General features: G+C 41.3%; 1 protein-coding gene across 1 annotated transcript in view; it reads left to right on the top strand.

Moving 5' to 3' along the window:
- The first annotated feature begins 2,751 nt into the window (after positions 1-2,751).
- LOC306700961 (kinase suppressor of Ras 1-like) overlaps positions 2,752-19,666 on the top strand; it is a 40,851-nt gene continuing 23,936 nt past the window's right edge. The window contains 1 exon segment of the mRNA XM_079166125.1: positions 2,752-2,980. Coding sequence (XP_079022251.1) covers positions 2,819-2,980 — 162 coding nt within the window. The 5' untranslated portion in view covers positions 2,752-2,818.

Here is a 19,666-nt window from a genome sequence, read left to right as displayed (position 1 = left end):
TCGCGTCCAATGCGCTGGACGCGCCAAAAAGGGGGCGTGGCTTATCGGCCTGAAAGCTGTTCAACTGTCAGCCATCAACCGTAGAAAAATAGCCTCTATTTCTGCTCAGTACGTGTTGTGGAAGTCCCAGATATCACGGGGAACTAAACGCCGTCATGTCTGGTTCATAACATAGTCCGGAGGAGCTCCGTGGATTTCATCGAGCTCACTGTGTCTAGCGAGCCACACGTCGGCTATTTACTACAGCTGTATGAACACACTATAAACTGACTTGGCTGTGATTTAACGGCAATAAACCGACAAAAAGGGACTCCGAAATAACTACGTAATGATGCCGATTTGTACTTGTTTTATCAATGAAGCTCGGATCGATCGGTGCTAGGCTATGCTAACATTACGATAACGTCATATAGACGTAAATACGGCAGCGTCTATTCATTGTTTGTACCATATGGTTTACACACAAACATGTCTACACATAGTTTGGTCCGGTCTCTACTGATATGAGGTATCGTAGAGCTCTGGGTGAACATAGCGGCTACAGCATTTATTTTCTGATTTAGCAACGGCAGGACTTCACTGATGACGGAGAGAGCAACTCAACGCTGATTGGCTATCGCGCTGGAGCGGCACACGATTTTTTCGCAGAAGTTCAAACACTTCAACTTCTGCGTTTGGGGCGTTTCGGCGTTTCGGCGTTTTGACGCGTCAAACGCGCCGCGCCAAACGCGCCAAACGCGCCAAACACGCCATCGCGTCCAACGCGTCTGTACATAGACTTTGAATGTAATCGCGCCGCGTTCATCGCGTTAAACGCGTTTGGTGTGAACACGGCTCACGGACTTTGAGGACTTTGAGGACTTTGAGGCGCGCTCCCGCGAAGTCTGTGAGGGTTTAGGGCTGTCCCGTTGTCAAATCATCGAGTGTTTGAGGCTCTCTCGCAGACATTTTGAGCCCTTAATGAACCCTTTCCGCAAGTCAGCATGGAATGCTGACTTAGCCTAAGGGAATTCCCCACAAATCATTGCAATGTGACGTTAAACACGGGGTAACCAGTGGATGCATGGAGACCTAAAAAAAAAAGGTAAACAAAGAGGACGGCTCACGTGTGTTCAGCCTGGAGTATTACATTTACACAGAAACATTAAGGGTTAAAGATGGAACAAAAAATAAACATGAAATCAGAGAATATTTATTTATTTATTCATCAAATATTAGATTTTGTCATTGAAGCTGACAAAAACGAGTAAATAGATTATATGAAGTTACTTCTCATCTTGTGAGTAAAGAGTCTGGAAGACGTTCAAATCAGGGAGTACAAAGTATAAAATAAATACACACAGTTATACATCATATTTGTTGTCGTTTTCATGGTAATGTGATATGTTGCAGCAAAGTGCTGTCCCATTCATATTTACACCATCTCAAGCCCTCACAGCCTCTCACACTCAACCACTTACCAGGTGACGTCAGTAAGTCCTTGAGGGTTCAGGGTTTGAGGGTTTAGGGGGACATTTTCTGGCACCAGTATTTTGTATTTTGTATTTTGTTGTAATACATTTATTTGGGGGTATTTTATATTTTGTATCAAAATACATTTTGATGTATTTTTGCCCATCTATGCATACATGAAATACATGACCTATTCTATGGAAAGAAAGGACATATAATACAAGTGTCGACAAATGTTACAGTGGTGACAAACAATGAGAACGCAAAAGGCACGCGCTCAACCTGTCTGTGAGGGATTGCACAATCTGAGGTGAGGCACAGCTTGTCGCTGCCTCACCTCGCGTGTCTCCTCTGTTAGAACAGGCCATGAGCAAATTCAGCGATTTTGACTATAAACATGCTTAGAATGATTGAAATCATACAGAAATTACATTTATAGCACAGATCAGTAGATACATATTATTTATTTTATCATTATTTGTTTTTTACTTTTCATGATGACAGGTGACCCTGCAGTGGACGCATGGAGACGTAACAAAAAAGGTAAAAGAGGACGGCTCACGTGTGTTCAGCCTGGAATATTACATTTACACAGAGACATTAAGGGTTAAAGATGGAACAAAAAATAAACTTGAAATCAGAGAATATTTATTTATTTATTCATAAAATATTTGATTTTGTCATTGAAGCTGTTTTGATAAAAACGAGTAAATAGATTATATGAAGTCACTTCTCATCTTGTGAGGAAAGAGCCTAGAAGACGTTCAAATCAGGGAGTACAAAGTATAAAATAAATACCCACAATTATACATCATATGTTTTATAGTTTTCATGGTAACGTGATATGTTGCAGCAAAGTGCTGTCCCGTTCATATTTACACCATCTCAAGCCCTCACAGTCTCTCACACTCACCCATTTACCAGGTGACGTCAGTAAATCCTTGAGGGTTTAGGGTTTGAGGGTTTAGGGGGACATTGGGATTGGGCCAGTGTCTCTGGAGCAGATCCACGCTGTGCACGTGATGACATCACCGGTTGGAGTCTTCTTCTCTGTTTTTTTCAGCTCATGTTTTTAAACATAGATGGAACTTCTCTAGGCCATGCGAACAACACACCGGTGGTGTTCCCCTGTAACTTCTACCCTCGATGTTGACTGAAGCAACGTTTAAGTGCGGGTTTAATTTGAAGGCTGCCTCCGGACGTGTTAGTGCGGTCTCGTTCTCACTGAGGTAGCTTGGTGGAGGAGACCTGTAGCTCTGTTCAGGTCCAAATGCGGAAACGTGTTTGAAGAGATGCATTGTTTAAGCGTCCGCGTGCGACACGTCTTCAGGTCGCTGTTCGTGTGACACGCCGCTTGAGAGGAGGAATGGACAGAAGAGACAGCATGGTCCACAGCGGGACGGACGCTCTGCAGCCGTTCCAACTGATGCTGAACCTGGAGGACACCTCCATCTCCAGTCTGCGGGCTCACAGGACCGTATGCGCTGCATCCAAAGACCCCACACAGCGGGAGATCCGCACTTCGGAGGTAACTTGCGCTAGAGGAAATACGCTGCTCGTGCTCGAGCCTCCAGCGCCTTCTGTACAGGCCCGCTGCAATGTGCAGAGTGGGCCAGCTTCTGGCTTGTTCCAGGGACAGAGAGGTGGGAACAGGTGCTACGCTTTATTCTGTCCCCATCCGACTCTGTGACTTATCACACGGCCACTGTGTGCTCCCGCGGTCACATTTTAACGTTATCTTCATGTTTTGGTTGCTACTAAAACTAATGATAGAAAAAGTGATACGTTCCATTCGTTGCTCCGAGTGTTAACACTGTGCACCGTTAAATAGCGTCACACGTTTAGAATTTAGTTTTGTCTAGTTGAAAAGTGAACGTTTGAGGTGACTAGCTGTATTGTTAGCTGCCTAACAAGTGTGTTAAAACCTATAGGCCTGTTTCACATGTTGACCTGTCACAGTAGGTCACGCACAGAGATGGGCAAAAATACATCAAAATGTATTTTGATACAAAATACAAAATACCCCCAAATAAATGTATTACAACAAAATACAAAATACTGGTGCCAGAAAATGTAACAAAATACATGTATTTTGTATTTAAAATATAGGAAATACTTTTTTCTGGATTTTCTGTTTTCTCACAATGTGGTATAGCAGAGCATTCAGGTTTATATAATGTACACAAAAGTAAAAGTAAAGATACCTTACTGGAAAACGACTCCAGTAAAAGTGAAAGTCACCTATTAAAATACTACTTGAGTAAAAGTCTTAAAGTATCTGATATTTATTGCACTTAAGTAGCAAAAGTAATTTTCTGATATTAAATGTACTTAAGTATTGAAAGTAAAAGTACAAGTAAATGCTGTTAATAAAAAAGCAAAGGGTCAGAATTTTGAGAATTATGAAGTTTATTCTTTTAAGTGCTGTGGCCACCATGACCAAGGACAAGGAGTTGTGTTGAAAATAATTGGGTTGGCTGTGATCCATCCAGGAGCAACAATGTTGAACATCATATATTGTACATAAGTAAACTTTTGCATCTACTATGAACTATGGGCCTGATTTGAACACAACAGGCAAAGGTTTTGCTCAAGCTGAATCTGCAATTTGTCGACTGCTACCATCATAACTCGATCTGATCATCCACCAAATGACTCAAATATCAAAACATGATCAATACTAAAGTATTACAAATCGTAATGCGGCGCTCTCGCGGCTCCTGTCAATCATATGGTGTGGTGGCTAGCTAATGTTAAGTTAGCTAACGTTAGCCAACTAGTGCTGCAATGATTATAGCTAAGATGACTCAAATCAACAACATCTCACAACTGTCAACACTTCCTCAGCTCACTAACTCGCTAGCGATCTGTCTACTACACTAATTGTTTCATTTGATTTACGATAGCTAGCGAACGTTAGCCTAACATACACCATGTATAGCTAAATTAGAAGATCAGACACCTGTCTCCCCCCCCTCCCCCGACAAAGATATACTCCAATCCTGTGGGAAACACTGCTAGATATCTTAACAGGTTTATGATAATTATGATAACTAAACATTAACGTTGCGGCTCATGGGATTCATCTTAATTTACCCCAATGTGTTTCCTGTGGTTGGATGGGGAGTTTTTGAATGCCAATATTTCAGTAGCTTCGGGTAAGAGGCACTTCATCCGGTACGAAGAATCTTTCACTCCAACATAAGAAAACATTTCTCGCAAATATGGCCACGGTGTTGGTCTTCGTCACCACCGTCGTTTGTTGCGGGAGCAGCAGGTGCTTCCATTTCTGCTTCCATCATGAAATCAGTCATCGTAGAGTGGAATTCTACTCATGTAGTCGCTCGCTAGCTAGCATCCTGGGCATCACTGGGAATCAAAAAACCGCGGCTTTGAGAGCAGTTGTTTGCAATTGCGTAATAACGTGATTAACCAATGATTTAACTTGCAAGCTAGGTCCACTGATTCACCAAACCTGCTTGCTTGCAGTCTGTGTTCCACCACAGTCCCTGACGTTGGTCTCATGATTCATTTTTTTTCTAAAGATAGATATTATTTCGTAGCGAGTAACGAAGGATTCAGGGGAAATGTATCGGAGTCAAAGTATCAGCTTTCTTTGCAAAATGTAGTGAAGTAAAAGTAAAAGTCAACAGAAATATAAATAGTAAAGTAAAGTACAGATATCCAAAAAAACTACTTAAGTACAGTAACGAAGTATTTCTACTTCGTTACTATACACCACTGGACTTAACAGCCCATAAACTTTGGCTTTGTATCAACAAGAAAATATTCATCACATATGACATACAAGCTCCCAATCTCCCTCTTCCTATAGCTAGCTACTCAACTGATAAGTTAAATTGCTAAACACTGGCTAAGCACTAGCCTTGCATGCTAGCGTCATTAGCATGTTAGCATCGCTCACTAGCTTGATATTATAACCATCACCATGCATATACAATAGGTTATGTAGCCAGACCCAGACATAAATTATACATCAAGCTAGTTGACATCTGTCACACTCAGATACAATATCTAACTTGACAGACAATCAGCTGAACTTGAAGATCTGAAGACTGAACTCGTGAACTGTTTTTTGATTCGTGGAAAAAGTATTTTGAGTATTTTAAATACAAAATTACTCCACTCTAAAGTATTTTGTTACAAATTACATTAGATTTTTAATCGGCCCTATCAAATACAAATTACAAAATACTCAAAAGTAATTGAAATACGTATTTCAAATACAAGTAATAGAAATACTGCCCATCTCTGGTCAGGCACAGGTGTAGCTTAATTCATACAATGCATAATGGCTGCGTTCCATTCCGCTGCTTCAGGGTGATGGTGTTATTGTCACATCATCAGGGCTTAGTGGGACACTTGAATAGAGCAGAGCCATTGTTAATGTCATTGGTAGGCCTAATGCATGCTTTTCCTACAATGACATGGTCAAAATGTCAAATCCCCAGGCGCCTGTCATAGGCAGCCCACTGCTCCCTGATACAGGGATGGGTCAAATGCAGAGACTAATTTCCCCCTAAACGGGATAAATATAATATAATTTAAAAAAAGTCTTCTGTGTTGCAGCATTCAGATACATATTTGTTGCTCTCCAACTTAAGACACTCCCCCAAAGCAGGATACCCAAGTGGCCAGCACACCCATGAACTTGTGCATTAGCCAAACCCACACTGAGGACCCTGATTCAAGATTCCTTACTTCACTGCCATATCAACCGCAGGTGATTAGCAGTGAAAACACACTGCCATGAATACAATACAGTAACCATACAATGAATGCAATAGATCAACCAGATTGCTCATGCCCTTCAAGTGACATGTTAAAGTGCATGTGCGTGACAACCGGTGAAGCACTCAGATGTGGGATGCTGCAGGATAAGTGATGCTGTGGAAGCTACATCTTCTAGTCTTATTACTGCGTAGTCTTTCACCTGAAGGTAGAAGATGGAATGACCTAAAAATACTTTTAAACCTTTGTTGAACTTAGCCACTCATGGATGTATTTTAGCAAAAAAGCATTTTAAACACAGGCCACCATTATAAAACACATGTGTAAAACTGTTAATAATTCGGCTTCTTCTTCTACTAAATCAATCTGGTGCAGTAGATAAATGTAACCCGTTAACTGAACAGAAGTCCCCTCTGAACATAGTCCAGGCAGTCTGTCACTACTACGTGATTGGGAAAACCATTTAGTACAATATTAAGATCATTTTAAGGAGACAGTTGGGCTTGTGTTACATAAGACCCGTCCTCTTGAGAATATCAACCACTGCAAAATATATGACAACCTGTACATGTGACGCTGTTCAAAGACATCTGATGATGTTAGTCATTAGTAAGTCCATACATTGCTCTTCTAGGTTACTGTCTGGTTTGTTTGGTTCAGGTCTTTCTTTCAGTCTGTATCAGGGTGGTGGTACTATTTTAATCACATTCATCATGTGTTAAACGTTTAATGTTGTCATTAAAAGGTCCAAAAAGTCCTGCAGCAGTGTTGACAACACTGATGGTTCAATGAATTTTTTGATCTGATTTTGGGCTTGATGCGTGTGAAGTATCACAACGGTGTGTGGTGTAGCTGAGGAGTGGCTGCTGTCACTCACTCAGGTTGGGCCCTGAGCCCTAGTTGTGTACATGTCTGGCAGGAGGCTACATTTAGCTGTGGTTCCCTCCCACGCATTCTGAGCAGGTCCTGTTTGTCAAGAAATTCAAATGATTCAAATTTCCGGTTTGAATGCTGTCCATACTCCAAGACACAATTTGAGTCATAGTGGTGTCCAGCAGTATTGACAATTTGAAAGCTTTTTAGATGGTATTTTTTAGATAGTTGATTTCCCATGCATTTTGAATGCATCTTTCAAATTGCTGCTACTAGAAAGTATTAGTCACTACAAGTGAGGTCTGGCAGTTGTGTGCTGCAAAGGGTTGGTATGACAGAGTCCTGCAGTGTTTTGAATAGCACGGCCACACTGCTCTTTGTGATGAGCACTCACCCAAACTAGAATGTGTTGAGTCAGCTGCTCTGCAAGCCTCTGTCCCTCCCCAGTGTGCTATTTATATACACACCCAAACCAGCCTCTGCACATACCAACACACACAAGAGCCTACGCATGTCTGATCTACACACACACACAGCTCGGCAGACTTAAAAGCGCCTTGTAAACAATCGTGAACACCAACAGTGGAGGCAGGGTTAGAGCTCTGCTTCAGGTTCACTTAGTTAGTTCCTGACACTGTTGAGGAGTAGGCGACAGGTGGGCTCAGAGCAGCAGACAGTCAGCCTGCATGGGAGCAGCTCGGCTTCTACCAACCTCACAGGATCACATGTAGGACGCTGAGGTAAGACAAAACTCTAAGTCAGCAATGAATTGAACTTAATGTGGTTGTATTAGCATATGTTTGCCCCAAAGAGGGCTTTAAATCTTTAGTCACAGAGAGTGTATTGTCCCTTTGATTGTGTGTGGTCCTTTGTTAAATACACCATATGATGTAATGTAGTTCCCATCTAAAGAGGTGGATCATTTAAAATCAGTTGCTCTCCTCCGTTGTCACCTTGCAAACCTCAGTCTGTCTGCTTGGCGTCTTCTCTGCTGTAATGGCCCATGTCCACCATAGTGGTATTGTTTAATTGCACCACTCGTTCAGTGTGATTCATGTTGTTTTGCATGAATAGGACACCTCATGCATTACAGGCTTCTGAGTGGCTTGCAGATTGTTGTCATTGGCATTGACTTGGTACCGAAGTATTTGTTTTCATGAAATCCCTAGTTGGCAAATTATATTTAAGTATACATTTTTTTTTTTACTGTGCTATAGTCTTTATTATAATCCTGGATAATTATTATTGATTGATTGTGTAAGCAGCATTTTATTGTTGTTACTGGTGGAGGTGGAACACATTTTAACTGTGTTTTATACTGTTGGTTGGTTTAATATATATAATCTATCATTTATGAAACGATCTTATGGTTTATATGTGAAATTAGGGCTGTGCGATAATTCAATATGATAATTTCTGGTCTTTCAATGGAATCTTTTAGTTATGAAATTATATATCGATATATATCGCGTGACACAATAATGTTTTCTATAACAAGCACATACTAACTCAAATTTCTCATTCAAAAATATGATCAAACTTAATCTGATCTGTAATGGTGTGCATTGATGTAAACATTGACAGTTTAAAGCTTTTAACTCTGTTCATTTTGCAATTAAGTTCTTAATTACATGAGAACATTCTTGTTACTTTCCATTTGTCAAATACAGTTTTTAATTCACTCAGAATTATACAAGTATAGGCTTTATGTGGTTATTTCTTGAACTACCAGAAAACATGCTATATCAGGATATATCAAAATATGAATTGACTCGTATCGGGATAGAAGTTTTTGGCCATATTGCCAGCCCTATGTAAAATCTGCAAAGTAACCGGTAACTACTGTTTGGTTGTCAGATTCAGTGCAATGGAGTACAATGCAAATACCCCAAATAAAGGAGTACTTCAGGTTTGTGCTTGTCCCCACTTGTCGATTTGGATGGACACTGTTATTAGTACACAGTAAGAGGTAATAAGGGAAAGAGAGTGAGGTCTGCATGTCATGTAAAAACCTGACATGTATTGGTTATTTAGTGTATACATAGTTACTAGGCCAAAGTCCAAATTTAAAACTGCATTTTCATTGGCTGAAACAAGTCTGAACTACACTCAATACTGTGCCTGAACGCATCCTGTGTTGCTTACTGCCTGCTGTGTAGTGGGAGTAACGTTCTACCACTGAACCCAATGCTGTCCCCTTTCTAGCAAAGCTGGTTTGACATATCCACAGTTATAATACAGCTTTAAAGGTCCAGTGTGCAGTATATATTGGCAGAAATGGGATATGATATTAATAGGCATGTTTTTGATTAGTGTAAAATTTACCTGAAGCTAAGAATCATTGTTTTTGTTCGAATAGAATGCTTAGAATCTAGCATAGTTTTCCTACACGCTTGGCAAACAGGAGAAGTTTCCCTTGGTTACAATCTGCAACCTCACCACTAGATGCTGTCAAATGTTTCACACCGGCCCTTTACATTGTGTACTTTGTTTGGTGCTCTCAGATATTGGTACAGTGAACAGCAGTATAGTTTGTGTGTCGGTGGTGTTGGTTTCCCTGATGGAGCCAGTGAAGTGTGTCCTCGTCAGCCCTCTGTGTCCTGACCAGCAACTCCAGTCACTCAGTGAACTGTGAGTCACTCTGCAGGAATGCTTGGTCACTGAGCAAAATAAGTTTATAATCGCTGTGGGTTTCTGTTGACCTTTATTTGTCAGCGTCTATAAATGTGTGTGACTGAGTATCAGTTTATATCAATCAAATTAATATATACATGGACAAGTTGCGTTTGTACTGCTTGTGTTGGTGGTACCCAATGATGTCGATCCTCACATATTTATGATCCCCTTGAGAGTTGTTTTGTTTAACCCCATGACTTTTCCTCTAGCACCACCACAAGGCCAGAGTTTACCCTTTTACGCAAGACGGGACGAAATGTAATGGTCTGACCTCATGAGATCTTACTTTTGTTAACCTTCACTTATCCAGGGAGGTTTATCTGGGAGCAGTTTCAGGAAGGCCTTGTTCACAACCACAGTGTGACCTGTTGGCCCCTGAGCCGCTCCACTGGGGGGGCTTGCTCAAGGGCAACTCATTGGTGGTAGTGCTGCTCTGTCACTTTCGCCACCAAGATTCGTCCTGTCTCTGACTGGTGACCTTCCAAAGCAGCAAATGGTCACATTTGAGAAGGTGGAACCAGCAGCTAAACAATTATTTGGTTATCAAAATAGTTGCTGATGAATTATTTGTTGATTGATTAATCGACTAATTGTTCAGTAATTGGGACTTTGAAGGTGACATGAGAAGCCGAGGATACACTGGTCTCTTCATTGTGACTTTTGTCATCCGATCATACCAGGTCACATTAACTGACAAGTCGGTACGCTCCGAGATCAGATCTGTTCTCGCTTTGGGATACGATCAGCCAGACCACATTGTGAGGTGGCCCGGCTCACATTGAGTTCAGATCTCAGTGAGTGTGAACAGCATGTGGACTCAATCCATTTATCAATCTCCATCAACTTCCTCCCACACAGGAGTTCCTCTGAGGAGAGCTGAAACCAGCTGAGACCTGCTGTCTCAGTCCTGTTAAGTTACTGATGATGATAACACGTTTCCTGATTGTGCTGCTTCAGAATAAAAGCTTTTAAATGACAAACTAATGGGGCCTTTCAAAATGAAGAATAGGAAAATGTGTTTATCTCTAAGTTAGTGTAGCTTTGGTAAGGGCTTTTCTTCAATAAAACCAGATCTACTACTATTGCAGGTTGGAGGAGTAAGCAGCAAACATTTAAAAAGAAAAATGGAAAGGAAATTAAATTAAACTATCCACCATTTTACAGCTGCTCCTTTGACCACAAAATAAATCTGACGATTATCCGATTAGGCAGGTCACATTAAAGTGTCAAGTGTGGACACAGCTCAGTTCTAATCTGGTGCACCTCATCAGAAACCACAGCGATAGAGAGACTGGAGACACAATATTATTTAAATGCGGGGATACCGGCTCAGGTCTCTCCCGGATGACTTTTGTAGTGTCGCCCTCGGTTGTTCATGTATTAAGTGACAGAAATAGGTCTGCCAAGAACGAAAGAGGAGATGGAAAGACTGAGCGAAACTCTGGCTTCTTTCTCTCCTCTGCTGACCAATCACGGTGTGAAGTGGGTGTGAATGTTGGACTGTCGGTTTGGGATAGTGACAGAAACAGCCGCCCCACCACGCCCCCAAAAGGGACGTTGGAATGGTTTGGGGGGAGGGGGTTCTGACCCATTTCACCATCTGACACGAGGAATCATCCGGGCCTCCTCAGGCCAACACTGCCAATGTGGGCCACCAGCACGGAATACGTATTTACCACCATGTGAACGTTGCATGAACAGTATTTTGTAGTAGCAAGTTTCCGTTTACAATCTTTCTTGTACAATATGAATATATACTATACCATTCAGTTTGTTGTTTGCATATTTTTTCATGTAATTATTGGTATGTACATGTCCCTGGTTTCACATTTTGCATGTGCGTTCCTGTCATTTTTTACTTTGGAAGAGGGTAGCCATGGCCCTAGGGGGCAGATCTGGGATCAGACGTGTTGCCACAATATTTACATGATTTCAACAGTTCAGTTAAATGCATGAAGAGGCATGAAGAGATGCAGAGAGCTGCCTGCATAAGACTCGTCCTCTCAGGTACTGCACAGTGTGTTCTACTGGCACCAAGATCCCTTCATCTCTCTACATGTCATCAATTTAGAGATACAAGGCTATGCTCACCCTCAACCAAAAAAGAATCTGTTCATTATTTGAATCACTTTTGCTTTCAAGCTATGAAAATTATTTGAATAAAATGTTTAATTTAATTTAAATGTTATACTTTGATACATTTTCATCCTTATTGCTTTTGCACCAAGGAATAATGAATTTCATTGGGGCATTTGAACGGAGGACTCATTGGTGTCAAATGTACAAACCAAACCTGAACCTGAGATCACTTCCACTCAGTAAAGGAAAGCTCTAAAGTGGACTTCCTCATGGGGGCCTCTGGACTTGTCTGATGCTGATGGATCTGTGTGTGACAACAACCTGATCCCATCTCTGTTCCTCTGAGGCTCTTGCACTGTCAGTACCTTCTTCACTACCAAGTCAAAGTGCTGCAACTCTAAGTGGATGCATTCAGTAAGTCAATAGGCAGCACTCCTCAGGGTTAGGTCACATGAATGCATGTTTCGCATCTTTAACCTCCCTCCCACATGATGTAATGTAAAGCATGACGTAAAACATGTCCAGTTTCAATGTCCATCCTTAATCTAAAGCACTGAACTCTCAGACTTTACATGATGTCATCTTCTTGATCAAAGGAAGAGTCTGACAGTGCAAAAGGCTCCCAGTGCTGTATGCACATTAGGGGTGCAACGGATCACAAACCTCATGGTTCGGTTCGGATCATTTTTCGGATCTGCAAGGAAAATGGGAGGAGTCAAATAACTTTGCTTTCCATTTATTAATTAAAGAACTTCAAGAACACTTAAAGCAAAGAACTTTGGGCTATAGTCTTACATCAAAATAAAAATATTGAAGATGTCCAGTTTGAAACAAAATGAAATAAATAAATAAAAATAAAACATTCAAGAATACTCAATTCTGTTAACAACTTGGGTCTATGTTTACTTCCTGTCAGGTTATGTCATTCAAATACACTGCAATAATGTTTACCACTACTGTGAAATAGTCTACAACTTTACATTATTTTATAAAAGAGCCCTGGAGGTCCACCTGTCTGTGGTGATGGCGCTTCAAACTGTAATGCCGTTATCGTATGTCTTTCTCTTTAAACAACGCCTACATACCGTAACGCTTTTGTCCACCACCCGCATCCCGTCATTATAAGTTACAGGGAAGACTAAATGCTCCCACATGTGCGACTTAAATGACGCCGGGGGCTTCTGACGCTCCTCCACTCGCCGTGACTCACCGTTAAATGCTTCACGCTCCGTTCACGTGAACACACTACTGCTTTATATCTGTTCACTGACACTCTGCATTGATATTCGGAGACTTGTTACTTGAAAAGGAACAGCAGCAGTAAAACTTTATTACACACTATGATGATTAAACTGTTAAAAAGAAGAAAAAAAACTCAATCCGCAAGTGTGCCGAACCGTGAGGTGTGATCCAAACCGATCACAAATCGATCCGTGATCGGTTACACCACTATTGGACATGCTCATCTTTCATCAATGAAATAGTTCAATTAAAGTTCCAGTGTGCAGCATTTGGGGGGGTCTATTGATATTAATGTGTGTTTTCTTTAGTGTATAACCACATGAAACTAAGAATCGTTAGGGAGCGGGTCCTCTTAGTCCACCATGTTTGTACTCCAGAACAGACTAGCCAAACACTAGATCTAGGTTATGTTTGTGCGTCCTTCACCGTAGTTCTCCTACACGGTGAGACACTGGAGAAGTTTCAGTTGGTTGTAATCGGCAACCTTACCACCAGATGCTGCCACATCCTACACACTGGCCCTTTAAGTGTTTGTTCACTTTTGGAGTATAGCCTTCTGATAGCATACTACTCATACTGTTTGATGAAATGTTTCTTGTTCCTCTTTTTTTCTAGATCTTTCACTGTTGTTTTTTTTAATGATTACAGACTTCACTCATTGGTACACATTAGAATTAAAGCCCTGCGGCACCCGATCTCACAGTGCGTCAGACATTGTTATAGCTGCAGCTCATACAATTAATAAGGTTAGTAAGTTGGATTTACATGTGCCATTTAGCAAACATTATTACTAAATGGTGTCAGTGGCTGCTTACTGACCACAATGTAAAGTTTCTCATCTGCAGCTGTGTTCACACTGCTACAGAATGACACAAGTAGGAAAAGAGCCTGCAGAGAGGCCCTGTAGCACCAAGGTAGGGCTGCACCTAACCAATAGAATCATGAGTCTGAAAATCAGGAGGATCCTCCTCAAATGTCCAAAAATAATAATAATATTCAATTTACTATAATTTACATTATGTGCCAATTTACTTGAAAAACAACTTTTAAGATGAGAAACTTAACAAGAAAGATTCATTAATTGACTAATCATTTTAGCTTTACATAACTGTGAAAGATGACAGATAATCCTGAAGGAAATTCTTCAGTCAAAGAACGGAACAATAGCAAAAAACAATAGCATATAAATACAAACATATTTGAACGATAGAATAAATAAGTGTAAAATATATAATACTGACTCCATTGAAAAATAACACAATAGCAATAAGAGTAAAGGAAATAAAGGAAAAAAAATCTTTTCAAATAGAAAAAGTAAAATACAACAACAAAGATTCACTACAAGAGTAAAAATACAAAGTGTAAAAGAAGTGATACTAACACCAGTGCCTAATGGAAAGCATGATATTGAGAGATTATATCATCATGCATCAACCCAATTTATATGAAATGAACTAGGGATGGAAATAAGGTGATACAAGGATGAAATGAAACTTTTTGATTCGGAATTCATTTTGGCTGACAAACGTTCACATTATTGTATCCTGTGGTTTGCAGAAATGTACAATGCCAACATTCTTTCTGGTGACTGTTGGTGTACGATGATGCAGCAGGAAAAAGCTTTCCAGCAGAGAAATGCTTGAGGCTGATGCTTTGAACCCTAATAGATATCCTCCTTTTATTTTGCTTAGCCACAAGTGAGAGCACTGTCCAGCCAGTCAGAGTGACCACAGCGAGGGACGCCAGCTCCATGTCTATCTAGTGGCTGGTTCAGATGAGTTTTATTCACTGCAGAGGGACAGGAGTTCACAACAAAGCTGTAGAACTCTCTCTGACCAGAGAGAGTTCTGGCCATGATTATATACACAGGGTTACAGGAAATAACAGTTAAACTAAAGGTGTGGGTCGGGCTAAGCTTCTCAGGAAGGACAAGGGACCTTGAAACTATCAGCAAGCGAGATGTATTCATTGTCAGTTCAGGGGGTGATTTGGGCCTGAGAACCTGACTTACAGGTCTGTAGTGGATTTGCATGGGCTCAATATAGGTCTGTTTCACAAAGCAAAAGGGGATTGATACATTAAGGTGTGACCTCTTACAGGTCAGGTCTGGGCTCTCTTCACACTACACCAAAAGGTTTCAATCACAGAGGTTTGTTAATTCATGTAAAATAGTTTCTGTCTGCACGGAGGTTACTGTTTCAGACAGAACGGGCAGGAATACACAGGCAATATGAAAGAATACAGTTAATAAAATGTAAAGATACAAAACGTTCTTCTACACTAGCTTTAGGTACTATGACTATAGTTGTAATGTTAAGTGAGAGCATGCCTTTTAGGTGATTGATAAAGACACATTATGACTTCCTGACAGGACAGCCTAAGTGCCTGACGTTCCTGTGTCACAGTCACTTACAGTCACTGGTGCGTTCTGTGTTCACTACATTTGACTACAGTTACTTTTAACCAAAGCATGTAGAGCTTCAGAGCCTTGAACATCTGAAGTGAAAGTTTGAGACGGTGCGATGAGGCCAAAAAGTGGCATTTTGCACTCCAGGTCTACCCAATATCTACATAAACACATTAAGGTTTGGTTCAGCTTTGTCGCTAATCTAATCACAATTAGCTTGTACTATGATTTTGTTGGTTTTGAAACAAAAGGGAACATAATACACTCTTTCCAAATTATTACTTTTATAGTCATTTACAACAATCGGCTAAAATAATGAAAATAAATCATCCATTTTATTATCATTTAAAATTATATATATAAAAACGTTTTAAAATTAAAACCCTTAAAAATTCCAATCCAAAAATACATGTCTGAAAATATCTTCACTCTTCCTCTGCTTATATGTAGTTGTCAGTAGATGCCACAAGTTGCCAGTGCCACCACTAGTCAGGGGAGTGACGCCACTAGTCAGGGGAGTGCCACCACTAGTCAGGGGAGTGACGCCACTAGTCAGGGGAGTGACGCCACTAGTCAGGGGAGTGACGCCACTAGTCAGGGGAGTGCCACCACTAGTCAGGGGAGTGACGCCACTAGTCAGGGGAGTGACGCCACTAGTCAGGGGAGTGGCGTCACTAGTCAGGGGAGTGACGCCACTAGTCAGGGGAGTGGCGTCACTAGTCAGGGGAGTGACGCCACTAGTCAGGGGAGTGACGCCACTAGTCAGGGGAGTGGCGTCACTAGTCAGGGGAGTGACGCCACTAGTCAGGGGAGTGCCACCACTAGTCAGGGGAGTGGCGTCACTAGTCTCTGCTGGTCAGTAGAGAGAATGCAGCTGTAAGACTTTTCAGCATTGGCTTCACTTTCTGAACCGCTGACTGCTGGCTGTATAGAACCATATTACCAAGAGGCCTGTGTAGCTCACCTGGCAGAGTGGGCGCCACATGCATGAACCTAGACTGAGACTTTACTGGCTTTGAATCCCCCCTTTGCTGCGTGTCTCTTTTCTCTCCCTCTTTTCCTATCTCACCATCACTGTCCAATCACAGTTAGGTTACTCCAAAAATCTGTTACAGTTAACAGGTACACCCAGAGTTTTAAGAAGGTGTTATATCTGCTGCTGCACTCCCCACCTTTTGGCTCAAATTCTCTGTTTCCTGTCAACTGTACACCCCCTCTCTGTCCTCTCCCTGCTTGCCCTCTCATTACCATCTAAGTCTTATATGGCCTGGCTTTGGACAGTGCAGGGGAATGATACAGTGGGGGAAAAAGGCACGCAGAGGAAGTGGAGGATTTCTTGTGAGGTAGGGTGGGGTGCAGCACTGATTAGACATGAGCACTGAAAAACACTCCGGAAATGTGAAGAGGGTAACTACAGTTTCAAAGCTTATCACAGCGATATTGAGAAACAAGAAACTGGCATAGATCTTTTTTTTTACCTTACTTACTTAGAGGCCAGCTCATAAAATGTACTTCACACCCAGCTGTTAGACAGAAAAGTGAAACTAAATGAAAATGAAACCATAATGGCCCTGACTTTCCATGAGAAAGTTGGTGTTCCACGGTCGGTCGCTGATGGACAGTGTTGGCATGTCAGCAAGACAGACCGGCTGACTGGCTGAGAGAGAGAGAGAGGGGGAGGGAAATGTAAGACGGAGGGAGGAGAAAAACAGGGAGTGTGATAAGAGCAGTGGGAAGACTTGTTGGCTCTCTGTCAGTGTGTTTCCCAGCAGCCTGCTGCGCTCCCGGATTATTCTATAACAGTGCCGGGGCTCTAATGTCCAGTAGAGACTCCCAACCACATGGTAATGTACAGTAGGAGACCTGTCGGCGTATGTAACCTGCGATAGGAGTAGGAAAGGTGTTTCCCTCATTTCCTTATTTGACAGCAGTGCCGTTGGAGAACGACTCCAAGCAGATTTGTGAAATGTTGCTGCTGTCTCAGGTGGCTCCAGTTTGTGTCGGCACATTTGGCGTGTGTGTGTTCTGTTTGCTCAGCTGTTCGGATCACTGTTGGCAGAGGTGAGCTCTGGGACAGGTTTGTCTGTTAGGTGGAGGCATATATCCAAACTCATGTGTCTGTTAGTGTGGACTCTGATCCCTCACAACTTAGTTTCTGTATGTGCGTGAGAAACCAGCGATTAGTGTCAGAGGAAGATATTCTGTGTGTTTTCTGTGTGGTTTACCTCCATGGGGTTAACAGAAAGACTTTCTTTCCTACTCAGTGTCCTGTCTCTCTGTCGGTCTTCCTTTCTTTCCTCTCAGGCTTTCGTCACCTGTAAACACAGGCAGCTGAGACAAGCCCAGGCACTGCCCAGGTATCGGTATGTGTCAGTCTGTTTCTCCAACCTTTTTATTTTCTACCTTTTCATTTCTTATGGAAGTGGAGTTAACAGGAAACCATCCTCACTTCTCGAAAACAAAATCAAATAATTGAATAGGAGTCTGTCAAATACGTACCAATGTCAGTGTGGAGGATCACCTGTTCATTCTTGCTGTCCCTACGTTGCCCTTTAAGTATCATTCTCAGTTAAATATCAGTTCCCACATTGTGCACCAGAGATCTTACTGTGGTCATTTCAGGACTGAGCTGTGTGGAGCGTTTAAGTGGAACTTGAGTTCACGCATTAGCGCGTGTTTCCTGGTGTCGGAGAGTTCTACTGCGTATGTGAGAAAGTAGTGCGAAGCTGTGTGAAGTGATGTCACTTGAGTCGGTGTCGGTTGAAGATTACACGTTCGCAAATACAAATAATGTGGCGCTGTGTCCCGCTTGCTCTTTTTGTAGCCCCAACAGACAGGTCAGTATGCTGTGTCTTTTTGTTGTTCTTGCTAGGCAACTTCCAAATGAGTGCTAATGTTAGCTCAACACAAACCTTGAACTGTACGCTAATTTATAGTAAATACTACAGTTTAAATGTATGAAAACAAGCTACCGGAAATCTCAAGTCCCACAGTCTTCTGTTCAGATCATAACCACGGTTGAAGTCTCGTTGCTCCTGGTAACAGAAGTTATTACAATGAGAGGAAACGCTGATGAAAAACAGCTTTTTCGCTCTGAGTTGAATTTTCTTTTTTTTATTGAGGTGTTTCACTCTTATTGACAACAACTACCAAAAGCTGTCTTGTCTGATCAGTGTCTCAGGTTGCATTGTGGGTCATATAGGTTCCAGGTTTTGACCAGGTGTGGAATAAAAACACAATATCTCGATTTCTACCATTGTTTTCCCGAAACTATCAATCGTCCGGCAATATTATAGGACTGTAATGTTAATCGGTGGATTAGCCATGTGTACTGGATTTTTGGAGCACTTAAACATCTACATGGTTCCTTGTTTTAGATCGAGTGATGTCAACCAGCGATTCCTAAATCTTTTGAGTCGCAAACCAACACAGCCTTTTCAGGTGAGCTCTAGTACCCCTTCATCGTTTATTTAATTGATTTAAATAGGATTTTACTTAACACTGTTAATTATATAAAACTACATATTGATAATACCACCGAGGAACTTTGTGACGGATGAATTTTGAAACATACTAGAACTTTAGAATGTAGAACTTGTAATGATGTGAACACCACCACAGAACTCCATTCCCCATCTTTGTAATGCGGTTGTGGCAGATGTTGCAGATGTTTCAGTGGTCCACAAGTACAACCTTCTCTGACCTGAACCTCTCTGTGTGGTTCGATGTTCAGTTCGAAAACATTTTGACTTCATTGTTTGAGCGTGTTGTGACTGTTATGTTGATCCATAACAGTCACAACACAGGTAGCCTATAATACATTCTAAATATACTAAGTCATTATAATCTGCCTATAGAACTGTATGACTATGAGCACCCTTAAATATTCATAATACTGTATAACATTAATAACCATAACACATATAAAAGTCAAGTGTCATCATACTTCAAAACAAAATAATATTTGTTTGTTTTTATAAGTTGACAGTTGGTCAAACTACGATTTAAAGTGAGAAATTGTTCCTCTACTCATGATTTTAAAATGGTACCTTTTGACTAAATATTTAACATTAATAATATTGCTGTATTCTTTGTTAATAATTCAGAAGTCAATGAGGAGCCCGTCACCTGGGAGGCATGGTGTTGATGATGACAGCAGTGCTCTCTACTTTACATGTGGATGAC

This window comes from Pholis gunnellus (assembly GCF_910591455.1).
Source record: "Pholis gunnellus genome assembly, chromosome: 9".
In the NCBI taxonomy this organism is placed as follows: domain Eukaryota; kingdom Metazoa; phylum Chordata; class Actinopteri; order Perciformes; family Pholidae; genus Pholis; species Pholis gunnellus.
The sequence above is the reverse complement of the archived record's forward strand: the minus strand, read 5'-3'. Positions and strand labels throughout refer to the sequence as shown.